Source organism: Amphibalanus amphitrite, unplaced genomic scaffold (genome assembly GCF_019059575.1).
Source record: "Amphibalanus amphitrite isolate SeventyFive unplaced genomic scaffold, NRLGWU_Aamphi_draft 000243F_arrow, whole genome shotgun sequence".
Taxonomy (NCBI): domain Eukaryota; kingdom Metazoa; phylum Arthropoda; class Thecostraca; order Balanomorpha; family Balanidae; genus Amphibalanus; species Amphibalanus amphitrite.
Window position 1 is genome coordinate 480505 of NW_024881738.1, and position 27659 is coordinate 508163.

Consider the following 27659-nt stretch of genomic DNA (forward strand, 5'->3'; position numbering starts at 1 on the left):
TTGTGTGTGTGTGTGTGTGTGTGTGTGTGTGTGTGTGTGTGTGTGTGTGTGTGTGTGTGTGTGTGTGTGTGTCTGTTTTTTTTTACTAGATAATCTGTTTGTAAACTGCATGCATCTTTCGTCAACGTTTCATACCGCTTCAATCGTCACCCATCAGTACAACGACATGCGTCTGATTCACGACCTTACTTCACACGAGGCACGGTACCGCTCTATCGTCCCAGCTCAGCACGACGTCTATTTCCTCTGCCGACAGTTCCAGCTGTCCCATCAGCCGGAAAAAGTGCCACGGCTGTCATGACAGCTAACGACCGTCCACGGATGATGACGGCGATAACCAACCAGACAATGTCCTCAACTTCGGCCGCGTGCCGCGTCCACAAAACGCCGCCTTGTTCAGCAGGTTTTTATTCTTGAATGCGATTTGGTATAGATAAGATAATACGATCTCAGGACTCCTCACATATGTACACACACACGCATACACACACGCACAGGCAGGTTACAACAATCAAGGATATCACAAACGCATGGAGACGGTCTCCTGAGTGCGAAATAGTTTGATATGCCAGTGGCGATGGGCGCCGACTGCCGGATAAAGCCGAGCGCGTCGGAGGGACGCCCTCTGGAATGGTCTGCGGCTGGGCGGAACGATGACCTCAAATGGAGCCAAGTGCCTTCGCTGATGCCACGTAAGGGCGTTCGGGGCTCTGCAGCTGCAGCTTTCTGCCGTCCATCGGTGCGTTGATCAGTTGGTGCGTCGGCAGCCGCCTGAACTTCGTCGATCCGTCGATCCTTCGGTCGGTCGCTCGCTGTCTGCGCCGCGGCCGTCCTCCGACGCCGGTCACCTGGAACAAACGGCCGCCGAGTTACCGCGCTGGCCGAGCAATGGGGCGTGTCGCCGGCCAGCCACCCCGTTCATCAGCCACTCCGGCGGCAGCGGCGCCCTGGAACGGATCGACCCGGTTTATACCGGCCGTTTCGTTTCACCCCTCTCGAACATCACCATCGGTGGGTTTATTACGAATTTCCTCACGAACACAATCGGGCCCCGGCGAACGAGGTGACCCCTATCCCTGAGGGAGGGGGAGCTGCAGAGGTCAGTGACCTTTGAAGTTGACTAAAGGTAGTGTCCCAGGTGCCCCCGACATAAAACCTCACTTTGCTGCACTTCTAAGGTTCCCACAGGGGACAGCCCAAGTGTCAGAGACGGCGGATAAGTAGCTGCTAAAGCGTCGCCCATTTGAATGAACCTATCAAATTGATGACGAGGCGATGGTGAAACGTACACGAACAAAAGCTCTTTCAGTCGGAGTCACCGCTTCTTTCCGGTGACTTCCCAGGCATAATAATTTGCATAAAACATGTCCAAATTATCCGTTGCTAATAAACCTAATTCGGCTTTGACAAGGTGTCCATTCTGCGTTTTTATAGACTTGTTGGGAATAACACTGATATGCCCATTCTAGTGCTGTCAATTCAGCTCCTCAACAAAGCGCTATAGCGCTGACATGGTCGGCAAATCTACGACACATCACACCTTTTGGCGTTTCAAAAATACGCTCGGGATGTTTATCAACGAGGAAAAGGAAACTGTCCCATTGTTCGTTAAACAGATAAACACAATTTTCTGGCTGAATTGGCGTCGGAAATGAGCGGTCAGCCGGGAAAGTGGGCATTCTTTTCCCGGTCAGTGACGTGAATTCCCCTTAAATAGTCGGCCGGTGAGCGACTAATCGGGCTCCGCTCAGAATTGTCACGTCAGGGTGTCAGTTCGCGTGTGCCTGATGCGGTGACACAGACCATCCAATCAGCGGTCGCGGACGCGGCACTCGTTTGAAGTTGCCGAAGAATCACAGTCACCAGGGTGACAAACACCGTGAGAAAATAGAACAAGCGCTCGCTATCGCATGGAGGAGCTCTTTGCAATGGTTTGAGGTTTGGAGGCGGTCTTTCTGCCTACTTCATTACTTATTAACCTCACGAAGATTTGGAATATCCTGCTTGCTTGAAATGCCGAAGCCTCATGACACAAAAACCGGTGATATTCTAATGTTATTCGACTTTTTCCTCGGTCCGGGCGCGATTCCCTTTGTACCCGTTCGTCGAGATTTTATCATTGAAAAATGCGTGAAAATCATCTCTCTTGACCTCACGATTATTCCAGTGCTTAGCCGGAGAAATGTGGACGTTTTTACCGACCGAGTCGGTCTTTTTGTGGGATTCGACACAACGGCCATCGGCAGTAAAAACTGGCTACTCTGAGAGACAAAACTGGCCGCTCTGAGGGTCGGCCGAGAGGCGCCGGCCGCGGAAGCCGGCGGCCGTTCCGGGCCTGTGCAGACACACTGACGAGCGGGCCGCGTGCAGTCTCCACCCCAGCTGCGGCCGCCGGGCCCGCCGCCGGCACCCAGACGCCACAATGAACACACCATCGACCGCTAGCATGCCCCCAGCCCATTTATATCATGGCTAATGATATGCTAATTGGAAGCTGGGGAGCTCTGCATTGGACCCGAGTTACCTGACAAGTTTCCAAACAACTCCTAGCGCCAACCGATAACATCAACATTGAGACTGGCCAGAACTCGCGGCAAACACACAAAGACGGCATTGCAGATCGAGTTTGCACCGGGCTGGAGGGGAGAACTGGTTGCCATGGTAACCCCATCTGGAACCGGCATCGGCGAGCGCCGACCCTACCAAAACTTCCTCCATAACACCCCGGGGTAAATGAAGCGCAGTCCCTCACGGTTATTGAAGCTGATCAATTTGCATACCGGAAAGGGTGGCGACGTTATATTTACCTTCAGCCAGGTTCCAGCGGGGCAGGATCTAGTCGGCTGGAGCTGATGAAGATATTGGTGATGACGGCCCAGGCGATGACGATGCTGGCGATGACGATCCAGACGATGACGGCACTGATGACGGCTGGTCGGCGCCGGTTGAGTCGTCAGAGACCGCACGGGACGACAGCGCAGAGGGCGGGACCCCACCGCCGCTGCCTCCCCGCCCTCGCGACCGGCAGACAGTTATGAAGAAATATCGAGCTTCGACTGCGGAGTAAACACTGAACCGAGCGCACCGGCCTCTGCTCAGCGCATCCCGAACGCGTTTTTCTGCTCTCGTTTTTGTCTCCGGGGATGAGAGAGCTCGTGACTAGATGATAACATCACAGCGCCTGCCGACCAAAAACAACGGTTTCCGCCGGTAAGCTCGCTAAGAGGCTTACACGCCACTGTTTTTTGTGCGCGGGTGACGAGTTTTTATCTCGCCGGAGCGCGCTAACGCTGATCGGAGTATCGACGGCGGACCGGGGACGGTGCACCCTACCGCCGACCGGCAGCTCTATTGCACAGTGAGGCTGACACTGCCGCCGCTACACATACTCTGACGCGTGCGGCGGCGGCGGAGGCTCCTCGCACTGCTGTGTGAGCGTGTACACCCCGCGCTTCTGCGGTCCCTGCACGCGCCGGCTGGGCAGAAGCGGCAGCGGCCGCCGCTCCAGGCTGCCCTGCTCGGAGCCGGACCGGTTACCCGAGTCTCCGGAGCGCTGTCCAGAGTCAGGGTCCGAGCGAAAGCTCATGTTGTGCGGCTGCCGGAGCGGATCGGTTGCCGAGGCGCCGGCCACCGGTACCCCGGGCGGAGCGGTCAGCCGGCCGGCGGCGGCCAGCGTCCGGCTGTCGAGCAGACGGTACTGCGAGCCGCGCCGGGTCGCCGCGATCATGGTGCTCTCCGGCGGCGGGTTCTCCAGGTTGTCCGGTAGATCAGCCGCGTCTGGTAGTAAGTTGATGGGCACCGGTAGCCGGCGAGGGTACACGACTCGTGCTGACACACTGGCCAGCTCACGGCGCCGGCGCCGCTGACTACCCCCGGCCGGTTCTCCAGCCGAAATGTCCGAGTAGTACGCGCTGCTGTGGTTGGAACCAGAGCCTCCCGACTCTCCACCCCCGCCCCCGCCGCCGCCGACACCGTGAAGCGCCGGCTCCAGCACATAGCCGGCGTTCTCATACGTCCCGTCGGGTAACAGGCGGCGCGGGTCGCGAATCTCACTATAAGTGTTCATCACATAAGCGCGGTAGGCGGGCACGCCTTGGGAGCCGGCCACGCTGTTCAGCTCGGCGTACACGGCGCTCTCCTGGTCGGGGAACGTGTAGGGCTGGTCAGCGTAGCTGGCGGCTGAGCCGGTACCGCTGGGGGGCCGAGCCCACAGCCGGCCGGCCCAGGCGCGCTGCCGTCCCGCGTCGCCGGCGTCGCCCCGGCCGGCCGGAGGTTTGGAGGACGGCAGGGGAGGAGCGTCCTCCTTCGGTCGGTCCAGTGACACCAGAGGACACAGACCTGAAACACAAAGAAGACCAAGTCAGAATGATCTGGTAGACACACACACAGTGGGAAAGATCATTCAAGGGTCCAATGACGATATGGCAGGGGAGTTAATTTAAATGTCTTCATCTCTGGTATGGTGTTCAATTGCTCATCGAAATGAAAAACTTTTCCTTTTAGAGCATCTACACCTTATCCAAGTAGTTATGAGGTCACTACAACGAGATACATCATCAAGCTGCGCAATTTCTCCTGGCTCTCCCTCAGACCATACAAGCCCCGATCCATCTGCGCACAGCTGGGCGTGGTGCTCGCCCCCGCCCGCCGCCCGACCCGTGACCGGCGCGGCGCAGGTCTGGCGCGCGTGCTGTGCCAATCCATCGCGGCGTCCTTATTCGGCGCGTGGCGGCTCGTGCCGGTTATGGACGACTCAATCTGTCGGAGCGTTTGGCTCGGTAATTGGCCCCGGACCGCGGAACGAACCAGGCGTCGGCGTACGGTCCAGAGTGTTTGGTCCGAGCCATCGGTCCAGGATGGTCCGATACGACTCAGTGGTCCAATCTGGTCCTACCCAGACGAGGTATAGGCCTCTACCGTCTCCTCTCAAGGGATTGGTCACGCGGTACTCAAACAAAACGGGAACATTGGTCCGGACTCCTGGATGGATGGGTCCATGGTGGAAGAGCTGTGATTGGATTGAAGTTCGAGAGTTCAATTTGGCAACGGAAAATTGAAGACCTAACTGTTTGGTGTTTCCTGCGGTTCAATGGAATGGTCTGAGTTCAGTCCAATTTACTTAGTCTAAAGGTTCGATGTCCAATGTTAGAACCAAAGTTCAATGAGTTGAGTCGATTCATCCACATTTTCATTCGCAACCAGCTTCAATAGTTCTTGCATTTAATTTCGTGCGCCTATGCTTCAATTCGCTACCATCACACTGAAGCATGATGTACGAATACCCAGTACACTCGTTTCGTAATGGGAAAGAGATACTGCAATTGCAAACCCGCTTTATTTCAATCACTCTAAAGCACGGCTCACTAAATACGACCCAATCATCGCAATCCATTCTCACGTCCCTCCTTTACTAGGCCCATCCCGTGACTCAGACGCCACTCAGACCATCCTGGGCACTCGCGAGTCAAACTGATACATCGATGACGAGCGCCGAACAACGCCGCGGCAGGCGTGCGACGCTGCAAATTGCACGGGACACCCACCAGGGATTAGCATGAAAATAGTCAAATCAGCGCGCCGAGGGTGGAGCGGGCGGCGCAGTGCGGCAGGGTCAGGAATGAAGGCCAGGGATGGGACGTGGGAGCGGCAGGACAGGGCGGCAAGGGGCGGTGAGGGGCGTCCTTCGGTACCGGGTCGACTGTCCACCCCCGGGAGAAGAGATGATGGCTTTATGTTTGAGAATGGTGCGGAGAGAGGGTCAAAGCTGCATGGCTCCTCTGGGCCCGGAGACATAGACGATTGAACATCCGTAGTGGCTTGTTTGCAAAATGATTTTCTGTCTTACTTCTTTGTAAACATCAAACTGTGACTTTGACGATAAGCTTGCTAATTCAAATATGCTAAGACGATCATGTTAAGATGGCGTAGCGAGGATTATGCATTATCAACCAAGCATGCAAAGATCGTTTACGTAGTTAGCGAGGATAACAATACCAGTTGCACCTTGATGGAATGCAGCGCGGGTGGAGCAGAACTCTGGCCACCGGATCGTAGCGAGGGGCCACTTAATAACCCGCCAGCAAACAGCACTGAGCCGCATTACGGAATAAAAACGCCGCATTCTAACTCATCGGTCACTGTCGGCTTGCCGGCTTAGAAGTCTTAGTTTCAGCCACCCGTAGCAGGAAACGAGGAAAATTTTCACGCAGATTAGAGCCTCACTAATAAAAAAACGTGATGAATGATTTCAACACTACGGTAGCTCGAGGTAGCTCGTTCCAGCCAAGAATTTACTCATCACATCAACCATGCACTAAGACACAGTAATACGACTACTGAGCCGGAAGTCTGAGCATGCATACCGCTCGGCACCTCCCGCACATTCTTTATGCTGTTCTCCAGCGCATGCAACAGCACCACCCTGAGAGCACAGCGGCTTCCCACAGTCGGACAGATTGCCGCGCCACCGAAGCGCGCGCGGGTCGGGCGGGCCGCTCTGCTCGGCAGTATATCAGTGTGCGCGGCACCTCCGGTAGTGTCGCGATTTATGTGCCCAATTTGACGGCCCGGACCAGCATTCCACGTCCGACGTGCGTCGTAAACAACAAAGGATCACTCCAGGTAAACTGGAACAGCCGTAAATAAATCCGGCCGGCGCCATCGAGCAAAAGACCCAGCCGCAGCAAATGAGGTGCCCGAAACGGGGCGACGGACGCGACAGACGTGGACTATAGCCTTCTTCCGGACATCGCTAGGAGCGGGCCGGGCCGCGGACAGTTTTATACCAGCGCTCCCAGCTCTCAGTCAAAGTCAAAAGTGAATTTTACTACAGCCTCCTTTGTGATGCAAATCCATCATAAATTCTTTCCTTTTCCCTTTTCTTTATGGCTGGGTTCTCGTTTTATGCCACCCATCCTTTTCATCTGTGGAGCGTGGAAGGGATGAGGGCATATTTTCGCCCACTGTCGAATAGTGGCCGGCGCCGGACTCAAATAGCCGGAAGGTCAAGGACCTCTTCAGTCCCAAGGCTGGGAATATTTCACTGAAAAGAATATTGACATCTCCTTCCTGGGGTGGCTTACTGCTCCAATACAGCACCTGCCCGGCGTGAGAGGCGGCCGGCGGAGACTGCCGCGGGCGCCGCTACACACGGCCGATATTGCGTGCGAAGAGTGACCATTAATAAAAATGACCAGGGTTACCCTTCAAAGCCGCCGCTATCAAACGGCCGGCTAAATTACCGTGTCGTGGCTGGCGGGACCAGCGAGCGGCTCAATTACTGGAGGACCGGACGGCAGCCGCCTCTGATAGCGGCTGTGAGAGGGACCCGATCGGAAAACGGTAGCTCCGCAGCGCTGACCCTGAACCATTACAGACGGGAAGCGTGCACGGTGGCGCAGAGGGGTGACGTGCTAAATCCCGGAAATCCTGTTCTACCAATCTGCTGCGGCCCGATATAAACTAGCCCAATATAACACAGCAGTGCTATCACGAAAACAGAAACTGACATATGTTTTTCAGCTACGAGGCCTGCAAGGGGTATAAATGACACCAGCTGGACGTTTTTGATAACAAAACCGATGTGGCGTGCTTACCTTTTGATGGCAGAACCCGCAACCTGCAAACAAAAACAGCTTGTTAGCAATGGCTACCAAGTGGTGGCACGAACATCACAACAACATCAAACAATGAAAACAACACAAACAGCAATAACAACAACAACACTGATAGGCAGCTTTAAAATCCAATGGGGCTTCACAGTAAAATTGTACGTTTAAAATCACTGCCGTCATTCTTTCAAAAGTCTTGCAGTAAATAAGGACGCGCGACACAACAACTCAGTGCTAAGTCCGGCATCACATTACAAGAGGTCCTCTTCTGGCATCCCGATGTCACGGCTACTCAAACTAACCACTCACAACGACCATCCGCCTTTCAAATAATGTCATCACCTGTCTCTGCTCCCCCTTGGCCCCCCCCCCTTAGACGCCGCCTCACGTAATTGATCTGTTTCCGAGGGACGGGCGCGGGCGCCGGCGGTTGGTCAGACTCCACAAATTGCCGGGTACGGGTCGCACCTCTAAAAACAGGCCGCCAAATGGCCCCCGTTTGCCGACACCAGGACCGGCCAAATTACCGACCCGGGTTGCCGGCCGCGCCGGTAATGGCTGAGGCCGGCGCCGGGCGCAGCCACCCGGGGCCCGTCTAACCAGGGAGAGTGATACAGCCAGTGACCCCGGGACAGGGCAGCCAGCAATTCACAGACGGCCCGCGGGTAGGCTGAGTGGAACGAGTGATGCCCAGGAGCTAATACTCCGGCCGAAACATTGGCGAAACTTCCACCATCGGGGTGTTTTAGAATTTCGTTCACAGTGCTGGGAGCAGGGTTGTATACCAATCAAGTCGATTGAATTGATTGATTTGATTCAGCGCGTATTTTGAGTTGATTGGATTGAGTCGATTGACTTTTCGAGATGACTGGTTGACTGACTCGTTTGACTTTAGCGACTGGTTGACTGATTTGATTCCCGAAAATTAGAGTGACTCGTATGATTGAGTCGATTGAATGGAAAGTTGAAATAAGTTTTAGTTGACGAAAAATAATGACACCAATTGATGACATCAAAGATCACAAAACTACACTGAAAACTGCTTGTCATCACAACTGCAATATGGAGTAGATGGCCAAATAAAGAACAGGGCCTAAACATGAACAGCCAACTTTGACTTTCAACTGCAATAACTGCTCCAATTGAGTCCAATCCTGTGATAGAACCTGGCGATGCACCTACCTACCTTTCTGCACTCAGCAGGAATTTTTTTTTAATCCAGATGATAAAGTGCAAGGCCCTATATACTAATAAAGTGTGATTAATTACTAATTCACATCTCCACATCTCCTCAGAAACAACCCACTGAACTCTATAAATATCTGAAACCCCTACAAAAATAGCTGAAACAAAAGCGCCGTTTTCGTCTCGCTAATTACGTTTACATTAATAGCTAATTTGCTGCATTGTTTAATTTGCAGCAGAACGTTTGTTGATCCTTTTCTCTATTTATAGTCACCGTGCTTTTCTCCTGAGAGCCTAGGCATAACATATTTCATTTTCCTTAAAATATTTTACCGAATATTATTAAGTGGTTTTATTTCAATTGAAATAATAATTAAAACGAAATTGGTGTTGTACAACCGATTTATTTTATGATGATCTACCATACTACATGATAATCAATGACGTCATCTTACCAAAAAATCAAAAGACGAAGAATAAGGATTTATAAAAGCTTAGCATACTTCTTGGCAAAACGTTTTCTTTGTTTTTTTCGCAGTCGCACCAACGGCATTTAATTTTCATTGTTCTTCTTCCTTTGTCCTTAACTTATCCTGTGGTTCCAGAGTCCCTGTCCTTTCCATTTCCTTTTAAATATATTTTAATGCTCATCCCTATCCCCCAGTCCTAACAGTTTCAAATTGTATTGCAATAAAATGTTTTGAATTCTTCACATATAACCTATCTACCTTCGTTGGTACTGTTGGTAGCCAGTGACACATCTAGGCAGGTAAGTAGGTACCTACCTGCTTTCCTGCTGTCTTCATAAAGCATACCTAATGAAGTTGTCAAATTTATAGCACATTTTCAACACTTTCATATCAATATGGTGTCAGTGTGGCATGTAACCTAGCTAGGTTCATTATGTTCAGGGTTCAATTCAGAAGAGCTCCGCATAACTCACATATATAAGAGACAGACGGGGGCTTTACATGGGGTAGATGGCCTGATGACTTAGCTGGAATATGGCCAAAATTAAATTGACAACTTTTAGGTGAAAGGTGGTGATTTGGGTTAAGGGGCGTTTGTTGAAGTCAACTACTGGGTTATTTTGCACCCATTAAATGAAACTTCTGCTCCAATTCTACCCATTGAACCTCAATATCATGATCCACCTGTCCATCACTAGGTATCCTTCCTTATTACATAAAAACTTTGAATGGCATGGCAATTTATAATTTTAAATGACAATATTTTTGTTTCTTCTGTAGGTAGGTAGGTAGGTAGGTAGGTACACCAGACTGCTATGGACACTTTTCCAAGTTGGTGGGGCAAAAAACCTAATGTATATCTTGGTTTGAGTCGTTTGATTGAGTTGATTGATTCCTTTCATTGTCGCGTTTGAGTCGATTGAATCAATTCCCGAAAACTGCTCTGACTTGATTGATTTGATTGGTTTCCCAAATTTGTCGTGATTGAATTGATTGCTATTGATTGAGTCGTATACAACCCTGGCTGGGAGTCATGTTGCCACACCCTATAGTTACTCAGTGACCACGCCAGGTGCCAACCGGGCTCGACCTAGCCCACTCCAGGGCACTGCCTTGGAATCAGTTTACTGCCATGACCCCCGGTCAGCTAGCGTGCCGACGCCGAGACACAGCGACCCGCATGCACATTGCACACTACAACGTGGGCCCAAGTAAGGAGTATCTGACGCCCCGGGTGAAGCTAAGGAGGGCAGCACGTTGACCCACCTGCGGCAGCGGATGACGGCCACCATGCCGATGGCGCCGAGCAGGGCGGACAGCAGAGCCACCACCACCAGGATCGGAATCCATGACGATGACGTCACCTCTGTCAACAGAAAACGGGGGCGAGAGTTAAATACTTGGCATTGCAGGGCCAGTGAAGGGGTGGGAGAGCATTTGATATTTATAGCTTGACATAACGTAAAAGACATTCATGAAAGTATACGTCACACATACATCAATGCAGAAGCGTGGTCACTGGTCATGCAAGTGCATCTTGATATATCCACTTGATATATCAAGTGGACCGTTAACTTATACCATATTGCGTTTCAACCTGCCTCATATTTATTCCCACGCCAAATTTCAGCGGCCAAACTCCAGCTATAGCCACAGCTTCGTCCATCTCAAATTCCCAACCCAGCCTGGCCAGTTTCGGCACTCGGCTGCGGTCAGTTTCCTCCCATCCCCTCCCCCAGCACCGCCGCTCCGTGGCAGCTGGACAAATGACTCCGATCGGCGGCAGAGGCCTCTCGCTCGCTGTGAGCGTCGTGAGCTCGCTGTGAGAGGCTGTGAGCTCGCTGTGAGAGACTCGCAGAGCCGGCTGTAAGGCGGCGCGGATCCGCCAGCCGCCGCCACCGAGCTCGCATTGTTCTGTCTCCGCTGTCGATAGCGAGCGCCGCGAGCCGACCACTGATGAATGGCCGCCTGGTTAGCGCCATTTGCCGAACATCGACAACCAAATGACGTCATTGGCGTCAGTGTGCAGCACGAGCGTGACGTCACATGGTGGAGTAAGTGTGTGAGTGACGCCAGCCGCGAGGGGTAATCGCCTCTGAGAAGCACAGAGGTTTCCGTGTGGTGCACGGGAGTGTGAAACTGGTGGTTATGGTGAGCGTGATTGTCACCTCTGGTGAGCTAGTGACTCAGTGGAGTCGCCGTCACCAGCTGCTGAGTCACAGCTGAACCGGACAATGAAGAGGCGCAGATGATCGAGACTGTCAGCTGGTCTCCGCCGACCAAGACATGCCAAATCATATATACGATTGCTGACTGGGTTCAAAGGGACTTCCAAAAACTCCTAGCCCCAGATGACTATAATACAATTGCCATGAGTCATAACCCATTCGTATCGGAGCAGTCTCCCACCATTCTCTCCAACCACAACCTCTGACCTTCCTTCGTCCCACTTCCCGTGTGTATATCACGATCACTTCATAAGCAGTCTGTCTGTGCCCTCCCTGCTGTCATCAGCGCTGGGTCACCGACTCAGAGGTCGTAATTAGCCCTGTCATTGCGTCACGGTGATTGCCGGCAGGTCGGGGCGCACTTCACGCCTATTCCACCGGGGTCCGACAGATGCCACTTGCACAATGAGCTGTCCAGAGCACATGGCCGGCTTCGATGGCCCTTTGTCCCCGGGAGCAAGCAAATTGAAACCTCATTGTGGCGCATCTGTATGCGCACTCGGCAAAAGTGAAAGGCTGGAGATGAAAAACACTCGGCTATTGTAGCGCCGCTCGGTGTTGGTCGGTCTCCTCGGGACGACTTCATTAAGGCTGGCCCGCGGGCGGTTGTGTCGAGCCCCCGTCCGTGCCCTGCCGCCGGGCACAACCCAATCAGTCGCTCAGCGGCCAGCCTTGACAGATATTGTTCTCCGCTGCCGCCAGAAGCTCCGCGTCACTGACATTAAACGACGCTACACCAAGGCCGGTTACACGCCACAGTGAGGTCTCTTTCATCGTCCAGCAATACCGGCCGTCTAGTCGCCAGGTAATAAAGCTTTTCGGCTCTAAATATGACAAATAGTGCGCGTGGGGGACCGGCGGCGAGGCCGTTGTCGACCCAGACGTGCTGCCGACGACTGGGCTGTACCCGACGCCCATTACACGCAGTACCTGTGTAATTAATCTCTCGCCAGCCGCAGAGCTGCACCAGGAGAGAGAGGAACCACGGGCGCCGAGATATTGGGAGAGGCACAGGGCAGCGCGAGAGGCATAGAAGCGAGACAGGAGCGAGCCGCGATCGGCCGCTTTACACACCGCGCCGCCGCCGCCGGCACCCGCGGAAAACTACGAGAGAGCGTCCCATTCGTCCCGAGTAGCGGCACTGGCCAGGGCCACATCGATTTTTCAATCTGGTCCGATCGGACTTATGGATATGAAGCGGCCTCTGCTCCAATGGAGCTATGAATCGTCCGTCGGGCGAGCGGTCGTACCGACGATGAAAGGCGGCCTGTGGTGGCGACATCGGTTGAGGGAGGCCCGCTATCCCCGGGTCCATCTAAGCTCTGTGACCGGCTCTACCTCAGCTGTCCCCGACACCGGCTTTGTCTGAGCTCTGTCCCCAGCCCCATCTGGGTTTGTCTCTCTCTCTCTTCGCCTCTCCCCATCTCTCCTGCCTCCTCTGTGTTTCTGTCTGCGTCTCGGTCATTGTCCCCCGGCTAAGTCCCCAGACTGCCCACGTTTAAGATTTTAGCCCGCATCTGTCTCTATTCGTTCTCTCCATTTCTTTCCGAATCGGGTCCAGTCCTTGTTAATTCCTCTGTCTCTCGGACCCCGATTCCATCTGCCTCCCCTCGATCGCGTTTGTCCCCGTTAAGCTCCGGAGACGGCGGGCCTGCGTCTGGTCCGACGGAGCGACAGAAGCGTCTCCCCCCGTCCGGCGCGACGGACCTCGAGGGCTGGCCGGCGACGCCCAAGGCCTTTTTACAGCCATCGGCCTGGGACAATGCCGTGCTCACCGCGGCGTGGCGGTGGTGCTTCCTGCGTCAGTTGTGACGCAGACGCGCGCCGCATACGTCACAATCAGTGCGGCCGGCCGTGCGACAGCTCCGGGCGCCGCTAATCGTCGCCAGTGCGGCGGATTGTGCGCTGCGGCTGCACGGCCGGCGCGCGCGCGTCCAGCGAACCTAATGACAGCATAAGCGCGCACATAATGACGCATTGTCCGCCCGGGTGTTTAGCATGAATTGGCTGAAAATGACGTTCGGAAGTCGACTGGGCGGGGTGCTGCGGCCATTCCGGACAGAGCAGCACACGTTGGCTCGTTAAACAGACCACGTGATGAATTGGCTTTGCGAAACCTCGCACGATAGTATCTTCCCATACAGTGCTTAATTGGACTCGTCTTGGTTGTTCGCATACTTGCACCACCATTAGTGGGTCTAAGCGAGGTAATTTGGCATGTCCGCCATTTAAAAAGAGGCTGTTTATGCCGTTGAGGTCATTCGTCATCGCTCACGCCTTGCCAACAAGCTTTTGTCGGTCGCGTTAGAACGTCGTCTCATCAGAGAGAGATAGAACTGTTTCAACAAGTACATCGTGGACCGTGCCACCCGCATATTGTCGCAATAATGACGGGAAGGCTTTCAAACCAAACAGCCTGTGCTCGCAATTTGCTGCGGATCTAGATCGGCTGACGAGTATGTTCATGCAGTTTCGCTGCGTGCAATTACCGACTAATTTCCGCTGTGGTCGACTGATTACAGTTCTGTCTGGAGCGATAATTAAAACAAAGACGGCGGCCGCGGGCAGGGCGGGGCGCGCCGAATGATTCAGTAGTCATTTGCAGCTCTGCCGACGTCAAATTAGGGACTGTGCCGCCAGCGGGACGGCCTTATAACCGCGGTCAAAACGAAACAGCCGCGTGCTACGGACGGTCACCTGGACATGGCGCACACGCCAGGTAAACGGTGCGTTTGACTTTAATTGGCAGGCCTGAACCTATTGGTATATATTTGAAAGTTGTCATAGTTAAAAACGGAATACTTACGGCTTATCAATACAAGGATACGTCAAAATAATAGCAAGCTTTGAACTGGCTTCATATTTTCTAGTTACCAGCCGGTTCCTGGGCCTTCCAAAAATATCCCCTAGAATTTCCTACATCAAAGGCGCCCTAGCTAGCTCATTCTCTGGTCCACTTTGTCCGATCCCTAGCAGACCAGAGAATGTAACCATCCCTGCCGATACACCGGCCCGAATTACGCAGAGTAACGCACGCGTCTACCAAATGTGACCTCGGGGACCTATTCTCAGGCGGTGGCAGACTGCGCGCCGGCCGGGTCTCAGGTGGTACCCGGCTCGGCTGACGAGCAACGAGATAACGCCGCCTTCACCGGAGGGATATGGCAGGAATTATCCTCTGCCATCCGTCAGTGGTTCGCCGGTTAGCAGCGCTGCGTCTCGGCTCATTTCACGCGCCACAATGGTCTCAACGAGCGCCGGTAATCGTCGGAGAAGCGGCGCGGCAGCGGCGGGAGAGCGCGGGAGACAGCCCGCTAGGCAAAGACAGCTGCCGATGGAATGCAAATGGTAGCCCGAGTTCCGTCGAGCGAGACGAGAAGCCGGCGCTCCGAGAGCAGCAACTGGTGGACGGGTGCAAGCTATTTATTTTGACTGACTGACGGCTTGTAACTGTGCATAACTACACTGCGGTAAACGCAGTCCATCTGTTTGGCTTAGATCGGCAGCTGCAGCCGATCTGGGGCATTGATTAGGTATACGGTAGATTGAGCGCAGCGATAGCGGCAGATTTGCCGCAGCAGTGGCGGCAATTTTGGCGGAGCGGTGGCGATGCGGCGCGGCTGCCGGAGCCGGCCAGTGCAGCGCCGTGTACCACACCGGCGTGAGGCTGCCGCCGGCGCTCAGGGAGTGGCCAGCCATCCCACCCGACGGCTCGGCCGCCGCCGGCACCGCTCTCCGCTCGATGGTCCGCTCTCATGCACGCCAATCAATATAATTAGCAGTCCATCGGCGGTTGACCCCAGCGGGCGGGGCGGGGCGGGGGCGGGGGTGGGCCGGTACCGCCAGGTCGTCTCCATGGGGAGGTCGCGGCGCATCCAGCGGCGGCGACGCGTCGGTCACGCGGGTGCCAGCGTCACACGCACACTGCGGCACGTAACGCACCGTCACGCCCAGTCACGCGGAGTCACGCGGTGGCACGCAATGAGTAACGCACGGCGTCACGGAGAGATCCCCCGCCTGTGACCGGCTGCGGCACGTGATGAACGGTCCTGCAGGGACCGGCTCGGAGTCTGTCACTGACGCCGGCCGTGTGGGCTGCCGCGGCAGTGCTGGCGCAGCCGCGGCGGTACCGGCGCGGCGGCGGCGAGCGCCACAAAGGCCGTCCGTCCCGGACATGTGTCCGCTCACGCCGTGCCGCCGCCCGCGCTCACTGATTAATCGTCCGAAAATGAGCCGAGAAAAGCTTATCGGCCAATCAGGGGCGGGGCCGAGCGACCGGCCGGCCGGCCGGCCGACCGGCTGCACCGGGCCGGCGTCCGTGCACTGTGTCGTGCACTGAGCAGTGCACTGAGTGGTGCACGGCCGGCCGATGGGCATCCTGCACGTATGGAGGGCAGCCGCTGCCGCCCCAGGTCGGTTCCTGGAGCCGGATACGGCCGCAACAGACGGGAGAAGACGAGGAGAAGGCAATAAGAGAGAGGGTGAAGAACGGTCAGAGATTATTGGGGACGAGAGTGAGATTTACAGAGAGATGGTTGGTGTATATTTTGTGACAGGAGGGAATTCAATGAGAACACACTGCAAGGTGTATGTGGCATTTTGTTGAAATAGCATGTGATGCATGTAGGTGCTAAGTTTGGCATTCATTTTTTTTCTAGCGATTGGAGGCGGCTCATATCTGTCAGCGAGCGAATGCTGGCTTTGATTGTATCTTTGGAAGCGTTCGCGGAATGCGTTTGTCGTGAGGGATGTCCGAAAAAATCGAGGTGACAAACTTGAATTCATGATTAATTCAGTTAAACGAACAACAATAGCATGCAACTCAAAATTTGGCATACAATTTTTGCAGTGAAACAGCGAAATGTACTTTCATCGTCATGTAACAAAGAGGGGAACAGCATGCATTCTGGTTCCCGTCGAGGAAAAACACTTAGCGTAGGTTACGAGTTTCCTTGTAAAACTGACCTACTGAATTTGTTCACAAGCATTGCACAGCCAACGGCATAGCATGATATCACTGCCTGAAACAGTCACTCTACGCATTAGCATATTAAGCGGCCAATTTTCGTTCGCTGCTCATTGGCATGCCCCCTCGTCGTTTGCTACCCTGCGTGACGAGTCAAAACGCGCCCCGATCACAGCATAAATGGAATCCGCACCCGCCCCAGCAGCGGACAGTCACCGAGCCTGTTTATTTATTTTTCGCTGCATCATGGCTGGGCGCCGCTCGGGTCCATTGTCCGGCCGATCCACCCCGCTAATATTTGCGGCTGGTATCGGTCTGTACACGGTGAGCGATGGCCTCAGAATGGCTGTTTGTCACACCCCCGAACCGTGCGCGGACAGACACGCGCGCTGGGCTCGTCAAAGGCCTCTGGGCGCCGGCGGCCGGCTCGCCCGGCCGGTGTCACCATTTGGGGTATTGTTGGGCGGACCACCGTCCTTCCTCCTTGTTACACACGGCATTCAGCGTCGGCCCGGGTCGCGGTGGGCAGAAAAACGTCCCACTCATGGCTGGGAGACGACCGAGGAGCGACCACCGCGGCCGCTTCTGTCCCTCCCGCCGCCACCCACCAGCCCCGACCTCCGGCTGGTGCTAGCGCCCATGTTTTCGTCGCAGTCACCCTGGTGTTCCGCTGGCACCGCGCGTCGCAGTCCCCGAAATGAATTGAACGGAAGTCTGTGCGTGTTATTAACGGTCCGGCTGTCAGTGGACGCTGTTCCAATATTTGCCGGGTATTTTAGCTGATTGCAGGTGGACATCAGGTGACAGGCTGGGGACGCAGGGGGAGGAGAGGGGGTGCAGAATGTCGGCGGTGTCATTGACAGAGCTGACTAACCGCGACGGGGAGCGGCGACGGCCGGTCCAGCGTCCGCCCCGAGGACTGCATATTTCATGAGATGAGTCGCCAACGCTGCATTCAGCGTGTGTATGTGTGCTCTGTGAATACAATAACGAGCGCATAACGTCCACTGACGGCTGCGTCCGCCCGCGAAGGCCACTTTCGCCGGCGTGTCGCTGTCCTCCCTGTCCTCGCCTGGGGAAATCGGGAGGACAAGTGGAGAGGACGGGGAGCGCAGGGACACTGCGCGGGCGTGACCAAAGGTTGGTGGTATAGGAAACGAATATCAGGCAGGCGCCAACAGTCACAGAGTAGTCACAAAATCAGCATGATGGATTAAAACTATAATCATCACTATTGTCTATCCAATGAAAAACTTTAATAAAAACGTCATCGAATGGAACCATAACCTGACACCATATCGCAACGACATGCAACATTATAGTGCAGCAATGATAGGAAGCTCTTCATTTTTATCTTCTTTTAGATAACCTATACCTACATGCTCTCTATAATAAAATATCGCCACTGACCAAAAGCCGCAGGACCAATGTGTTATCGTTATCACGGCCCACACTGCCGCCACCGTCGCCACGCCGTACTATTACTGGCGTCCGATCCGCGGCCACCAGATGTTTACATTGTTAATTCGCTCGGCCAGAGAGCGGCTCCATCACTGTGGTCTGGATATCTGCCCAGTGCGGACCGTGTGGCACTCGCGCGGTCAACGGGATCGGGTCACTGGTCCCAGGTGGACCAAAGGACCGAGAATGGCACTTCACTGTGCCAGTAGCACAGTGAAGGGAAAGCACCGTGCGGTGCTTAGAAAGAGGTGGCAGGCACTAGTTACGAGCATACAAATACTTAGGAATAAAAATACTAGAATACCCAACAACGTTATGTCACTTATAATTTGTCCCCGATGGGTCTTTTAGAACGACTTGGACGAGAATAATGTGTGTTACAATGCTTTCTAAGAAGTTTTAACAACCATTGAGTTAACGTTAATGTTAATCAAAACATGACGCATCAATCGTGCAAAGGTCAAACAAAGCATCATTTATGAACGTTAGAAACACAGAGGTGAGCTAATGCAATTCTCTCCTACACCTTTCTGACCTTGACTCAAATTGAACCGCAGTCAAAACCTACATTAATAAAAACTTAGGGCACCTGAGCCCGAGTTGTACGCGGCAATTTACCCGCTCTCCGGCCATCACACACACACCAATACCTGCTGAATGACCGCACATCCTGATGAGTTGATATTCGCTCGGACATTCAGCGTGCATTACTGCCGAGCTGGCCTGGATAACAGAGGCGGAGAAGTGGGATAGGGCGTGCCCCTACATCTGGCTCAATAATAAGCCGCCCAAAGGTGGCCGATACCATACTTGCCCGTCAAATACATCACAATTACGCAACGGTGCAGCTCTCTGGCCTTGTGAAGGCTAATCAAAATGCAATCAGGTTCTATAGATCAATGTTGTTATGATAATAATTTGCCTACGAGAGTCCCGAGTGAAAAATCGGTCTCATTTCTGTTGCACGAAGTTTCTCATAATCGACGGTTGCTATTGATTGGTGTCCGAGTCTCACGCAGCCAATGCATCAGCGGCCCTCGCAGCAGCGGAGAACAAACGAGCTGGCGTGGCCGGCGGTTGAAACACATCCTCCGCCGCGCAGACAGCCATTACAGAGGCGTGGCCACCTCCGCTCAGATTGAGTCATTTGCCTCAGCGACGCCAGCAATAAACATTCTCGACAGCCAAACGACCGGCTCAGGAACGCATTGATCACGCGGAAATTTGTTGTCGTTTGCCCGACACTGCCCGTGGCGAGCGCCAACGTCCATCTTAGTTCCACCTTACAACCGAACCCCCATTACAGAGATCGGGAAATAATCGCCGCCAATCACCTGTTCGACGCGCAGGTCACAGGGGTCAGGTGTGCGGTGACAGCGGTCACGTGACAAAAGACAGCCTGACAGCCGCAGGACACGTGACAGCGGCGCCGACACTGCCGGTGAGCACGCGACTCTGCTCCTGGGCAGGAAGACCGGCTACCCCGGCCGAGTGAAGGTAATGAGAAGAGGCAGGGACTGCCGCCCGTCGACGCCGCTGGCGGTGCCCAGACGCGCCCAGGGACTAGGGAGAGAGAGAGAGAGAGAGAGAGAGAGAGAGAGAGAGAGAGAGAGAGAGAGAGAGGGGGGAGAAAGAAGAAGTGGGAGAGGGAGAGAGAAGCAGAGGCAGAGGCAAAGACAGAGACAGACAGAGACAGAGAGAGAGAAAAAAAGAGGGAGGGAGAGAGAGAAGGAGGGAAAGAGTGTGCGAGAGAGAGAGAGAGAGAGAGAGAGAGAGAGAGAGAGAGAGAGAGAGAGAGAGAGAGAGAGAGAAAGATAAAGATAGAGAGAGAGAGAGAGAGAGAGAGAGAGAGAGAGAGAGAGAGAGAGAGGGGGCAAGGGTAGGGAACAGCTCAGTTTCCATTTTGGGAGCGCTATGGCTCGTAAGCCACCACCTTTGGAGGCACACCCATCCTCTCTCCAGAACTCCCCCACTGCTCTGCTCTGAGCACCATCCAACGGAGTTCCAAGATCTACCAAAGGCTACCGAGTTCCACCGATACCCGCAGCGGCTCATCGAGCTACCGGAGACACGAGAGATGAGCGATCACATAATGGGAATCGTAGGAGACTGGAACCACTTTTCCGCTCTCTCGCCGCAACAGGAACAGAAGAAATGGAGAAACCGCGCCACATGATACCATCCAGGAAGAACGATAATGCTATTCAGAAGCATAACGAAATAGCCTTCGTTAGTGATTCCAGACGAGTCCGCAAAGTAGCTACTCAGTCACCCTGAATAAGATACCAAAATGAGCCATGTTTTATCGCATGGACAGCTGGATAGAATGCTTGGAAGCGAGCCCGCGGAGCTCCCAACAAGTGTTTGTCAGGTCACTGACTTGGGCATCAGCGAGACAAATGGTGTATGACGGCTGACCCGTGGCAGCTGATAGATAGCGGTCCACGATTGACGGCTGGTTCCTGGTGTCTGACGGAAGACGGATGACGGATGACGGCTGGGAGATGACGGCTGACGACCAATGCCTCAAATTGGACTAGCCCTAGATGGTCGACTTCTAATTGATCAGTCTCGAACCGGGCTATGACTTCTGACCACTCAGCGACGACTAGGAACAAACAATAGTCTCATTCACCCACCTCATGAGTCCTGACCACTCTTGCCTCCTACCTCCGCCTCTCCAGCGCGACGGCCCGGCCGTCCTGCTACCAGCGGCCCGGGGCGGCGCTGGCGGCGACTCGGCCCGGCCCGCCTCCTCGCCGCCGCCAGCAGGGGGCGGTCTCACCCTGCGATGCCTTCATCGTGCGCCGTTCGACGGGCGAGCATGTCGCGGCGCTGATTTGCGATCTAACGGGGCTCCCATAAACCAGCGGCGGCCGGCGGCGGCACGCGGCGACCGGTACTGCGCCGCGCCTCGCCGCGCCGCGCCGCAACACGCCGCATGCCAAACAGCCCCGCCGGCCGGCCCGTGGGCTGCGGGCTGAGGGCTGCGGTCGGTCAGCCCTCCAATACCGGAGGTGGGTGACAACGGCCCGTCTCCGGCGGAGATATACACGGCCCGTAAACCATGGCATCCGGCAGACCCGCGGCGCAGCGGCCGCTTACGACCCACCCGACACTGAAGGCGTCACTTTACTGACCGTGGGGGTGCACCCGGTGGGGTGCGGGGGAGGGGTGCACCAGCGCCGGGCGAGGAGGGGCGGGGACAAATTACCCCCTGCACGCGTAGTCGGGCCACTCCAATCCCCGCCGCCGCCGCCCCGCCGCCCGCCGGCGAACCCTCGCCCCATGCCGCCAATGTCATTACGGGGCCGACCCACATTGGAATTACGGCTTCCTCCCTCCTCTGCCTAGTTATCGCCCTCGTCCCAGCTCCTCACGCCTGCTTCTCTCCCCTCCTTTGTTCGACTCTAATCTATTTTCCTTTTATCTTTCCCTTATCTCTTTTTTCTCTCCAGCTGGCTCCCTCCTTTGCTCTTTTCTTTCACCATTACTTCATCTCTCTAACCTCCCTCTCTTACTCTCTCTCTCTCTCTCTCTCTCTCTTTCCTCCCCCTCTCTCTCTCTCTTTCCACATTCTTTCTCCACCCTCTCTCTCTCTCTTTCTCGTTCACTCTCTCTCCTCTCTCTCCTCTCTCTCTCTCTTTCTCGTTCACTCTCTCTCTCCTCTCTCTCCTCTCTCTCTCTCTTTCTCGTTCACTCTCTCTCCTCTCTCTCCTCTCTCTCTCTCTCTCTCTCTCTCTCTCTCTCTCTCTCTCTCTCTCTCTCTCGATCCATCCTTCTTGTTGTAGTTACATTCCCTCTATTCTCATTCCGGCTCTCTTTCCCACAGCACTGTCTTTCTCGTGAGACAAACGATTCTGCCTGATGAAATATGTAGAGCCCATCGCGGATGCGCGGCGGTCGTGAAGCCGCAGTCGCAGTAACCTGGCTCTCGCTGTTGACAGGCCACCGTTACTCCATCTCCTCGTCTCTCTCTCTCTCTCTCTCTCTCTCTCTCTCTCTCTCTCTCTCTCTCTCTCTCTCTCTCTCTCTCTCTCTCTCTCTCTCTCTCTCTCTCTCTCTCTCTCTCTCTCTCTCTCTCTCTCTCGCCTCTACTCCTCTCACCAGGTTCACCGATACTGAGCCGAATTGGCGGCAGCTCCGCCCCAGCGGCCGCCCGGCCTGCCCACTTACTTAGCCGTGTAATTCGAGGGAAATTAACCCTCTCCGCGCGCGAACTCGAGAAACAACCCCACCTGGCCACGTAATTGAGACAAAATCGTTAAAAATAGCACGACAAGTCCCTGAGGTGATGTAATGATAGTGGGCACCAGAGAGGGACTCGACAAAATGAGGCTGTTTTTTAGTCGAAGATCAATTACTCTCCACACGTTTGTGGCCTACCAAACACTTTCAAATTGAGCAATTCAGTAAATGGCGAAGTTCGAACAAAAAAGACCACAGCTGTTTGAAACAGTTGAACACAACTCTAGAAACAAGGTCATTATCGTTATGCAAGCGATCAAAGACGTGTTAAGCGGCTACCGTCATTAACATAGCCGATAAACAAAACGTTTAGAGTCCGATTGCGGGCGACCGCGGCCACACGTTGACCACACAGTTCCCGAGGTAGCCGGCGTGGTGAGAAAACACCGCCATGTTTTCACTAATTAACGCTCGACAGCCGTTCTTTGAATTGAGATGTCAGAGTCTGAAGACAAACGAGCGTCTGCTTCCGCCATTGAACGGCGACACAAAAAGCGGTGCTACTCGAGACACTGCGCCGCAGGCGGTCCGAGTGGTGTGGCGGAGCGTCCTCGGAGAGTGCTGGGCCCACTCGGAGTCCGCTGGCACTGACGGGATGCCGACCGCCCCGGCGGACACCCTCTCAGCCTGTCAGCTACACCGCATCCGGCCTACCAGCTCGTGTCGCTCCCAGTCCGAACCAGAGGCCTTCCACTCCCCGAGTCAACACACTGAGAGCTTCCTTTGACGCCAAACCGCCAGGAATTCAACATCCCACCGTGCTATCGCGCTACAATGCCACATTTTCCACAGGGCGGGGAGTTTTCACCTCCAGTCCGGCAGCCGCCGGCGCGCAGCTCGTATATTCATCCTCTCAGCACAACTGCGTAACAACTCGGCCTTTTAGCGATCCGGTACCTGGCAGCTCGGCACAGTCGACTTCATCCCTAAAAGCTTCCAGGCATTTAGGCCGCACTGTTCGTGCACTGCTGTGCTGCATGTTTTAAACAGAAACATAATTAGGTAATTACCTTACTCTAATTAGCGTCGAATAAAGGTGTGCCAACATGCAGTGGCGGCGGGCAAACCCAGGCCAGAGTCCAATCAAGACAAAAATACTGGCGTACCTAACGGAATAGTGGTGAACAAAAGGCTTCAATAGAAACAACAAATTATGCTGTTTTGCTTCTGAACAGACATGGCATTCACTTAAACGGTAAACATTACGTGATATGCACCTACAAAATAAGGGCAAAAAGAAAGAAGAAAAACGATGGACGAAAAGAGAACACCATGGACCCAGTCACCCGCAGCAAACGCCTTCACTTTCTTGACACAAACACTGATTTCAGAAGCCCCTTCTCCATCCCATTGCGTTTCCCCGGCCTCACGACAGCGCTGGTAGGATGGCGGGACCATCCCCACTCACCAATCAGCCCCACGGTCAGTCTTCCGCCTGCGCCAGGCCCTCAGATGAAGATGTTCATAATGGGAACAAACAGGGCTACGAGTTACGCGCTGACCTCTGACCCTGTCCGCGCGGCCGGGCGACCGATAATACCCCGCCTCGGACCGCTCCGACCCGCCTTGTTAGCCGTTCGTCGATAAATCCGCCCTCACAATGGCGGAAAATTGTCCAAAAACAAATAGCGGCGCTGTGCCGGGACGCCGGACGACCGGCGGGGTCAGAGGTCGACCGTGTCGCGGCGTCCGCGAGGTCACGCCAGGTCAGCGGACGCCCGGGGCCGCGGGCCGACACGCCTCACTCCTCTCCCGATGAGGTGTTATCCCGACATGTAAACTCCGCTTACCAAGCAGCATCCAGCGGCGGCAGGCACGTCGCTTGACGCGTCTCTACAGTCGGACCGTCATCTCTGTGGTGTTTTTCAGAAGGACCCGTCTCCTCCCGGCACATGCTAATCCGCCGGGAAAGCTAACAGCATCTACAAGTATAATAGTGTTGTGAGCCGACGCTGCGTCGACGAGCGCACCGCGCCCGCTTCTCGAAATCCGCTTTCGTAAAATGTTCAAACCGTTTTGTTGCACTGCGCGTTTTCCGCTCTTAACCAGCAGCCTAACAGCCACACAAGAGGTAACAAGGGCCGCTGGCGAGCACGTTATTAGCAGTGGCATTGCGTCCCATTTCCTTGCCCCGAGGCGGTCTGTATCTGGCGCAGACAGCTGACCGAGTTGGCACAACGGTTGTCATGGTAACCGTGAGGCACGACGAGAAAAGAGGCCAGCATCGTGTGTCTGTGATCGAGAGGCTGTGACAGACAGCGCTGATAATAAATAGCTCTGCCGAAGCCTGTCAGTAGCGCACTGACATCTGTTGACCGGGTTAAGCTGAGCTGCAGACAGCTCCGATCCAACGGCTGGGTATGAGGGAGTCAAGAAGAGGGCGTCTGCACGCATATGTAGGTATAGGATGAGGCCATTTGCTTCTCGCGATATTGATTTTGGGGCTGTTTTTACCTAGCTAAAATGATCAAACTCTCATGGGGTATTAGCCGTCAACTGACCAATGCGGATATGCCCATGTCAGCTACCTATATGCCATACTGTCAGCTAACCATGGTATGAGTTACATAGATGCTTCATAGACCTAATGAAAGCTACTGGATGTCTAGATGGAAGCAGCCCTTAATCTATATAAATGATTGCCAGAGCCTCCAAATGACCCATCCTCAAAGCGTTTGAAGTCATGACTCCTCATAACTGTGATATCAATTGCCCGATTAGTGAATTTCAGCGACGTCTGTTCTGAATTACCAGAGAGCTAGAACATCTCATGCCATTTCTGTCAGATCAACGCAGCGAATTTAAAAATCTGACTTCCATTTGAGCAACTTTACGGCGATCTATGACAGTGCCAAACCACTTCCGGAAAATTTATTCCTGCGTTCAACGCAGCTCAGGCTGGCTATGCAAATTTCACAAATGTCTTCCGCAATTGAACTGCGTCTGTTCGTATGGCTCAAAGAAAGCCGCGCTTCGAGGAAAGGAGCCATGCACGGCATCAATTTAAATAAGCCGTCAAAGCGACTCCTGAGCCATTTCAGACGACGCCAGTGGAACGATCAGCCATGACGACGGCTCTGGTCGAAGCAGCGGCAGCGGCGGCGGCGCGGCGGCGGCGGCGGCGGCAAGGGTGACCGATGATTAGGACACCGTCGGTCCCCACCGCCGGCGCGGCCCGGCCCGGTCGAGTGGCGCCTTCTCATCAGCTAACAACATTGGCGGCCACTAATACGGCCAATCAGAGGGGTTCCAGCTGGCCAGAGGTCTCAATTACCCGCATTTCACGCTCAATAACCGGCCCGACCAGAAAAACAACGCCGGCGTATTTGTATCTGTTTACGGCCAGGGGAGAGCGGGGAGGAGAGGGGGAGAGGGAAGGGATAGGAAAGACAGAGTGAAGATTATCCGGAGGCCGCCTTGCTGTCAGTGGTCAGCAAGCTGGTGGAATATCCGACTTCTTTCTGGCTCAATCCGACCGTTTCCAACTTCATTTCGACTGAAGTGAGACAACTCACTTGGTCACTTAACACTTTCGTTGCCCTTCCCTGTCCCCATGCAAACAGCACCCTCCGGTGGGACTGACCTGCGCCGACCAGCAGCATCGAGTCGTTGTTGTGCGCCCAGTTACAGAGCAGACACTCTCCGCTAGCCTGATGGAGCCGCTGCACATAATCCTCCATGAACTCTGGCACGGGCGGCGGCGGCACCATGCGAAGAAAGTCGGGCGGCGGGCCCAGCTCCAGCTCCAGCTCCAGCCACCGGTCGCAGCTGAGCTCGGAGCTGTCGCAGCCCGGCTCCTCGGCGGCTGAGTCCGGCTCCATGAGCAGGCTGTCGGAGCCGTCAGAGCTGGTCTCGGTGGCAGCCGCGGGTCGGACCCAGCATACCACCACCGCTGCCGCCTGCAACAGACAGAGCGCTATGAACAGACAGATCATACACAGGCTGCAGCTCCCAGCACCGCCGCCATGATGAGCTGTGTGACGTCACAGGCCCAAAGGCAGAGGAGCCTTGCCGGCGGACCGGGCGACCCAGCCGGTGCCGGAAGATGAGTGGTATATAGGGGATGCTGGGAAGAGATAGCAGGGGGCACGTCTGAAAGCCAAAACGAAACAAATGCGACGAAAAGATAAATACGACACTGTAAATAAATTGAAACACGATAAATCACGGACCAGACTCAGACAAAATACGCAAAGCTCCACGACATGAATTGAGGAAGGTATCACGGAAAGTATCACGAACAACAGAAAGGAAATTGCTTGTGCAGCTGTCAGGCGGTTCTGTCGCCTGCAAATTTACACCACAAACTGCAGGCGGGTTCCTGGTACTCCGCGGTGGTCTGTCCAGCGTCAAAGAAGCCCCCTTCAAGCTATCTGATGGTCACGTTTGTCATTGTACTCTCGTTATACCCGGTCGATCCAAGTTTTACCCGTGTTTGACCACCGATGTGGGGAGCCGGCGCTAATGCAACATTATGCAGCTATTCTGAAACATGGCCGCGGCCGGGAACACCAGGAGTTGGTGCCCCCGCCGACGGGCCATTTGTAGTGCCGCCCGGCGCCGATGTATATCGGAGAGCGGCCCGGCTGCTTTGAATTCAGCCTGCAGCCGGCCGTATGTGTGCCGCGCCGCGCCCGGACAATGCGCCCGTGTCGACAGGGACGCCACTCGAGAGCCCGTGACCGCGCGCGGCCGCCGCGGGAGGGTTCATTTTTTACTCAGCTGTACATCATCTCTCTCGGTCGTCTTTCGCGCACGGACAGGCCGCGGCCGAGCTGGCCTCGTGCCAACGAGCGCGGCCGAGCTGAACCATCTGAGCTCCTCCATCTGAGCTCGCTGGCGCGTGGTCCAGACCGGGCGGCGTCTGTCAGAAACGCGGCAGTTAAATCGCCGACATTTCCATACTACCACGTCAAACTATCACCTAAAGAGCCGGCCCATAAAGATCCCCATCAGCGCGACGGGCGGCGGCCGCGCGGTCGACCGAGTGAAACCGAACTCGCCGCGGTCTTCATATCGCTCCCATCTGGGCACTAATAGTCTTTTCATTAACTGCGCGATGGCAAGATACGTTCAGAGAAGCCGCTGGTAGCCGGAGAGGACGTAACCGTGGTCGGAGCCGCGTTTGAATGGCGTGTGCGCGGGAGGGTCCATTAGTGGCCGAGAGGCGACGGTGCGCCGCGGCAGATCGGGCCCCCAGGAGCCATCAGGGAGGAGACATCCCTCGCAGCGCGCTGCACGGAGCGAGGCAAAGAAGTACTGGCGTGGGCCGGATCTGACAGCTACTAACCAGGCGGCGTCATCCCACAGCCGCCCCGCCCCGCCATCGGCCTACCCACAGGCTCCACCGCTGTACGTTAGAAAGTGAGAGGCACTCGGTTGGATGTATGACGGATTGGTGACCCGCTCCCTGCCCATTCTGCCTCTAGGGCTGTCAATGGGGTGCCAATGACGAGCGCCGCTCGCCGGGAGTTGTCTCAGAATCGGCCCG

At 54.9% G+C, this 27659-nt stretch overlaps 1 protein-coding gene across 1 annotated transcript in view; it reads right to left on the minus strand.

Annotated features, from left to right (window-relative positions):
- Window positions 1–392: 392 nt before the first annotated feature.
- LOC122386217 overlaps window positions 393–27659 on the minus strand; it is a 37255-nt gene continuing 9988 nt past the window's right edge. The window contains exons 2-6 of the mRNA XM_043375204.1: window positions 25752–26067; window positions 10532–10631; window positions 7596–7618; window positions 2808–4338; window positions 393–848 (exon numbers count right to left, since the gene is read on the minus strand). Coding sequence (XP_043231139.1) covers window positions 3380–4338; window positions 7596–7618; window positions 10532–10631; window positions 25752–26067 — 1398 coding nt within the window. The 3' untranslated portion in view covers window positions 393–848; window positions 2808–3379. The remainder of the gene's footprint in view (window positions 849–2807; window positions 4339–7595; window positions 7619–10531; window positions 10632–25751; window positions 26068–27659) is intronic.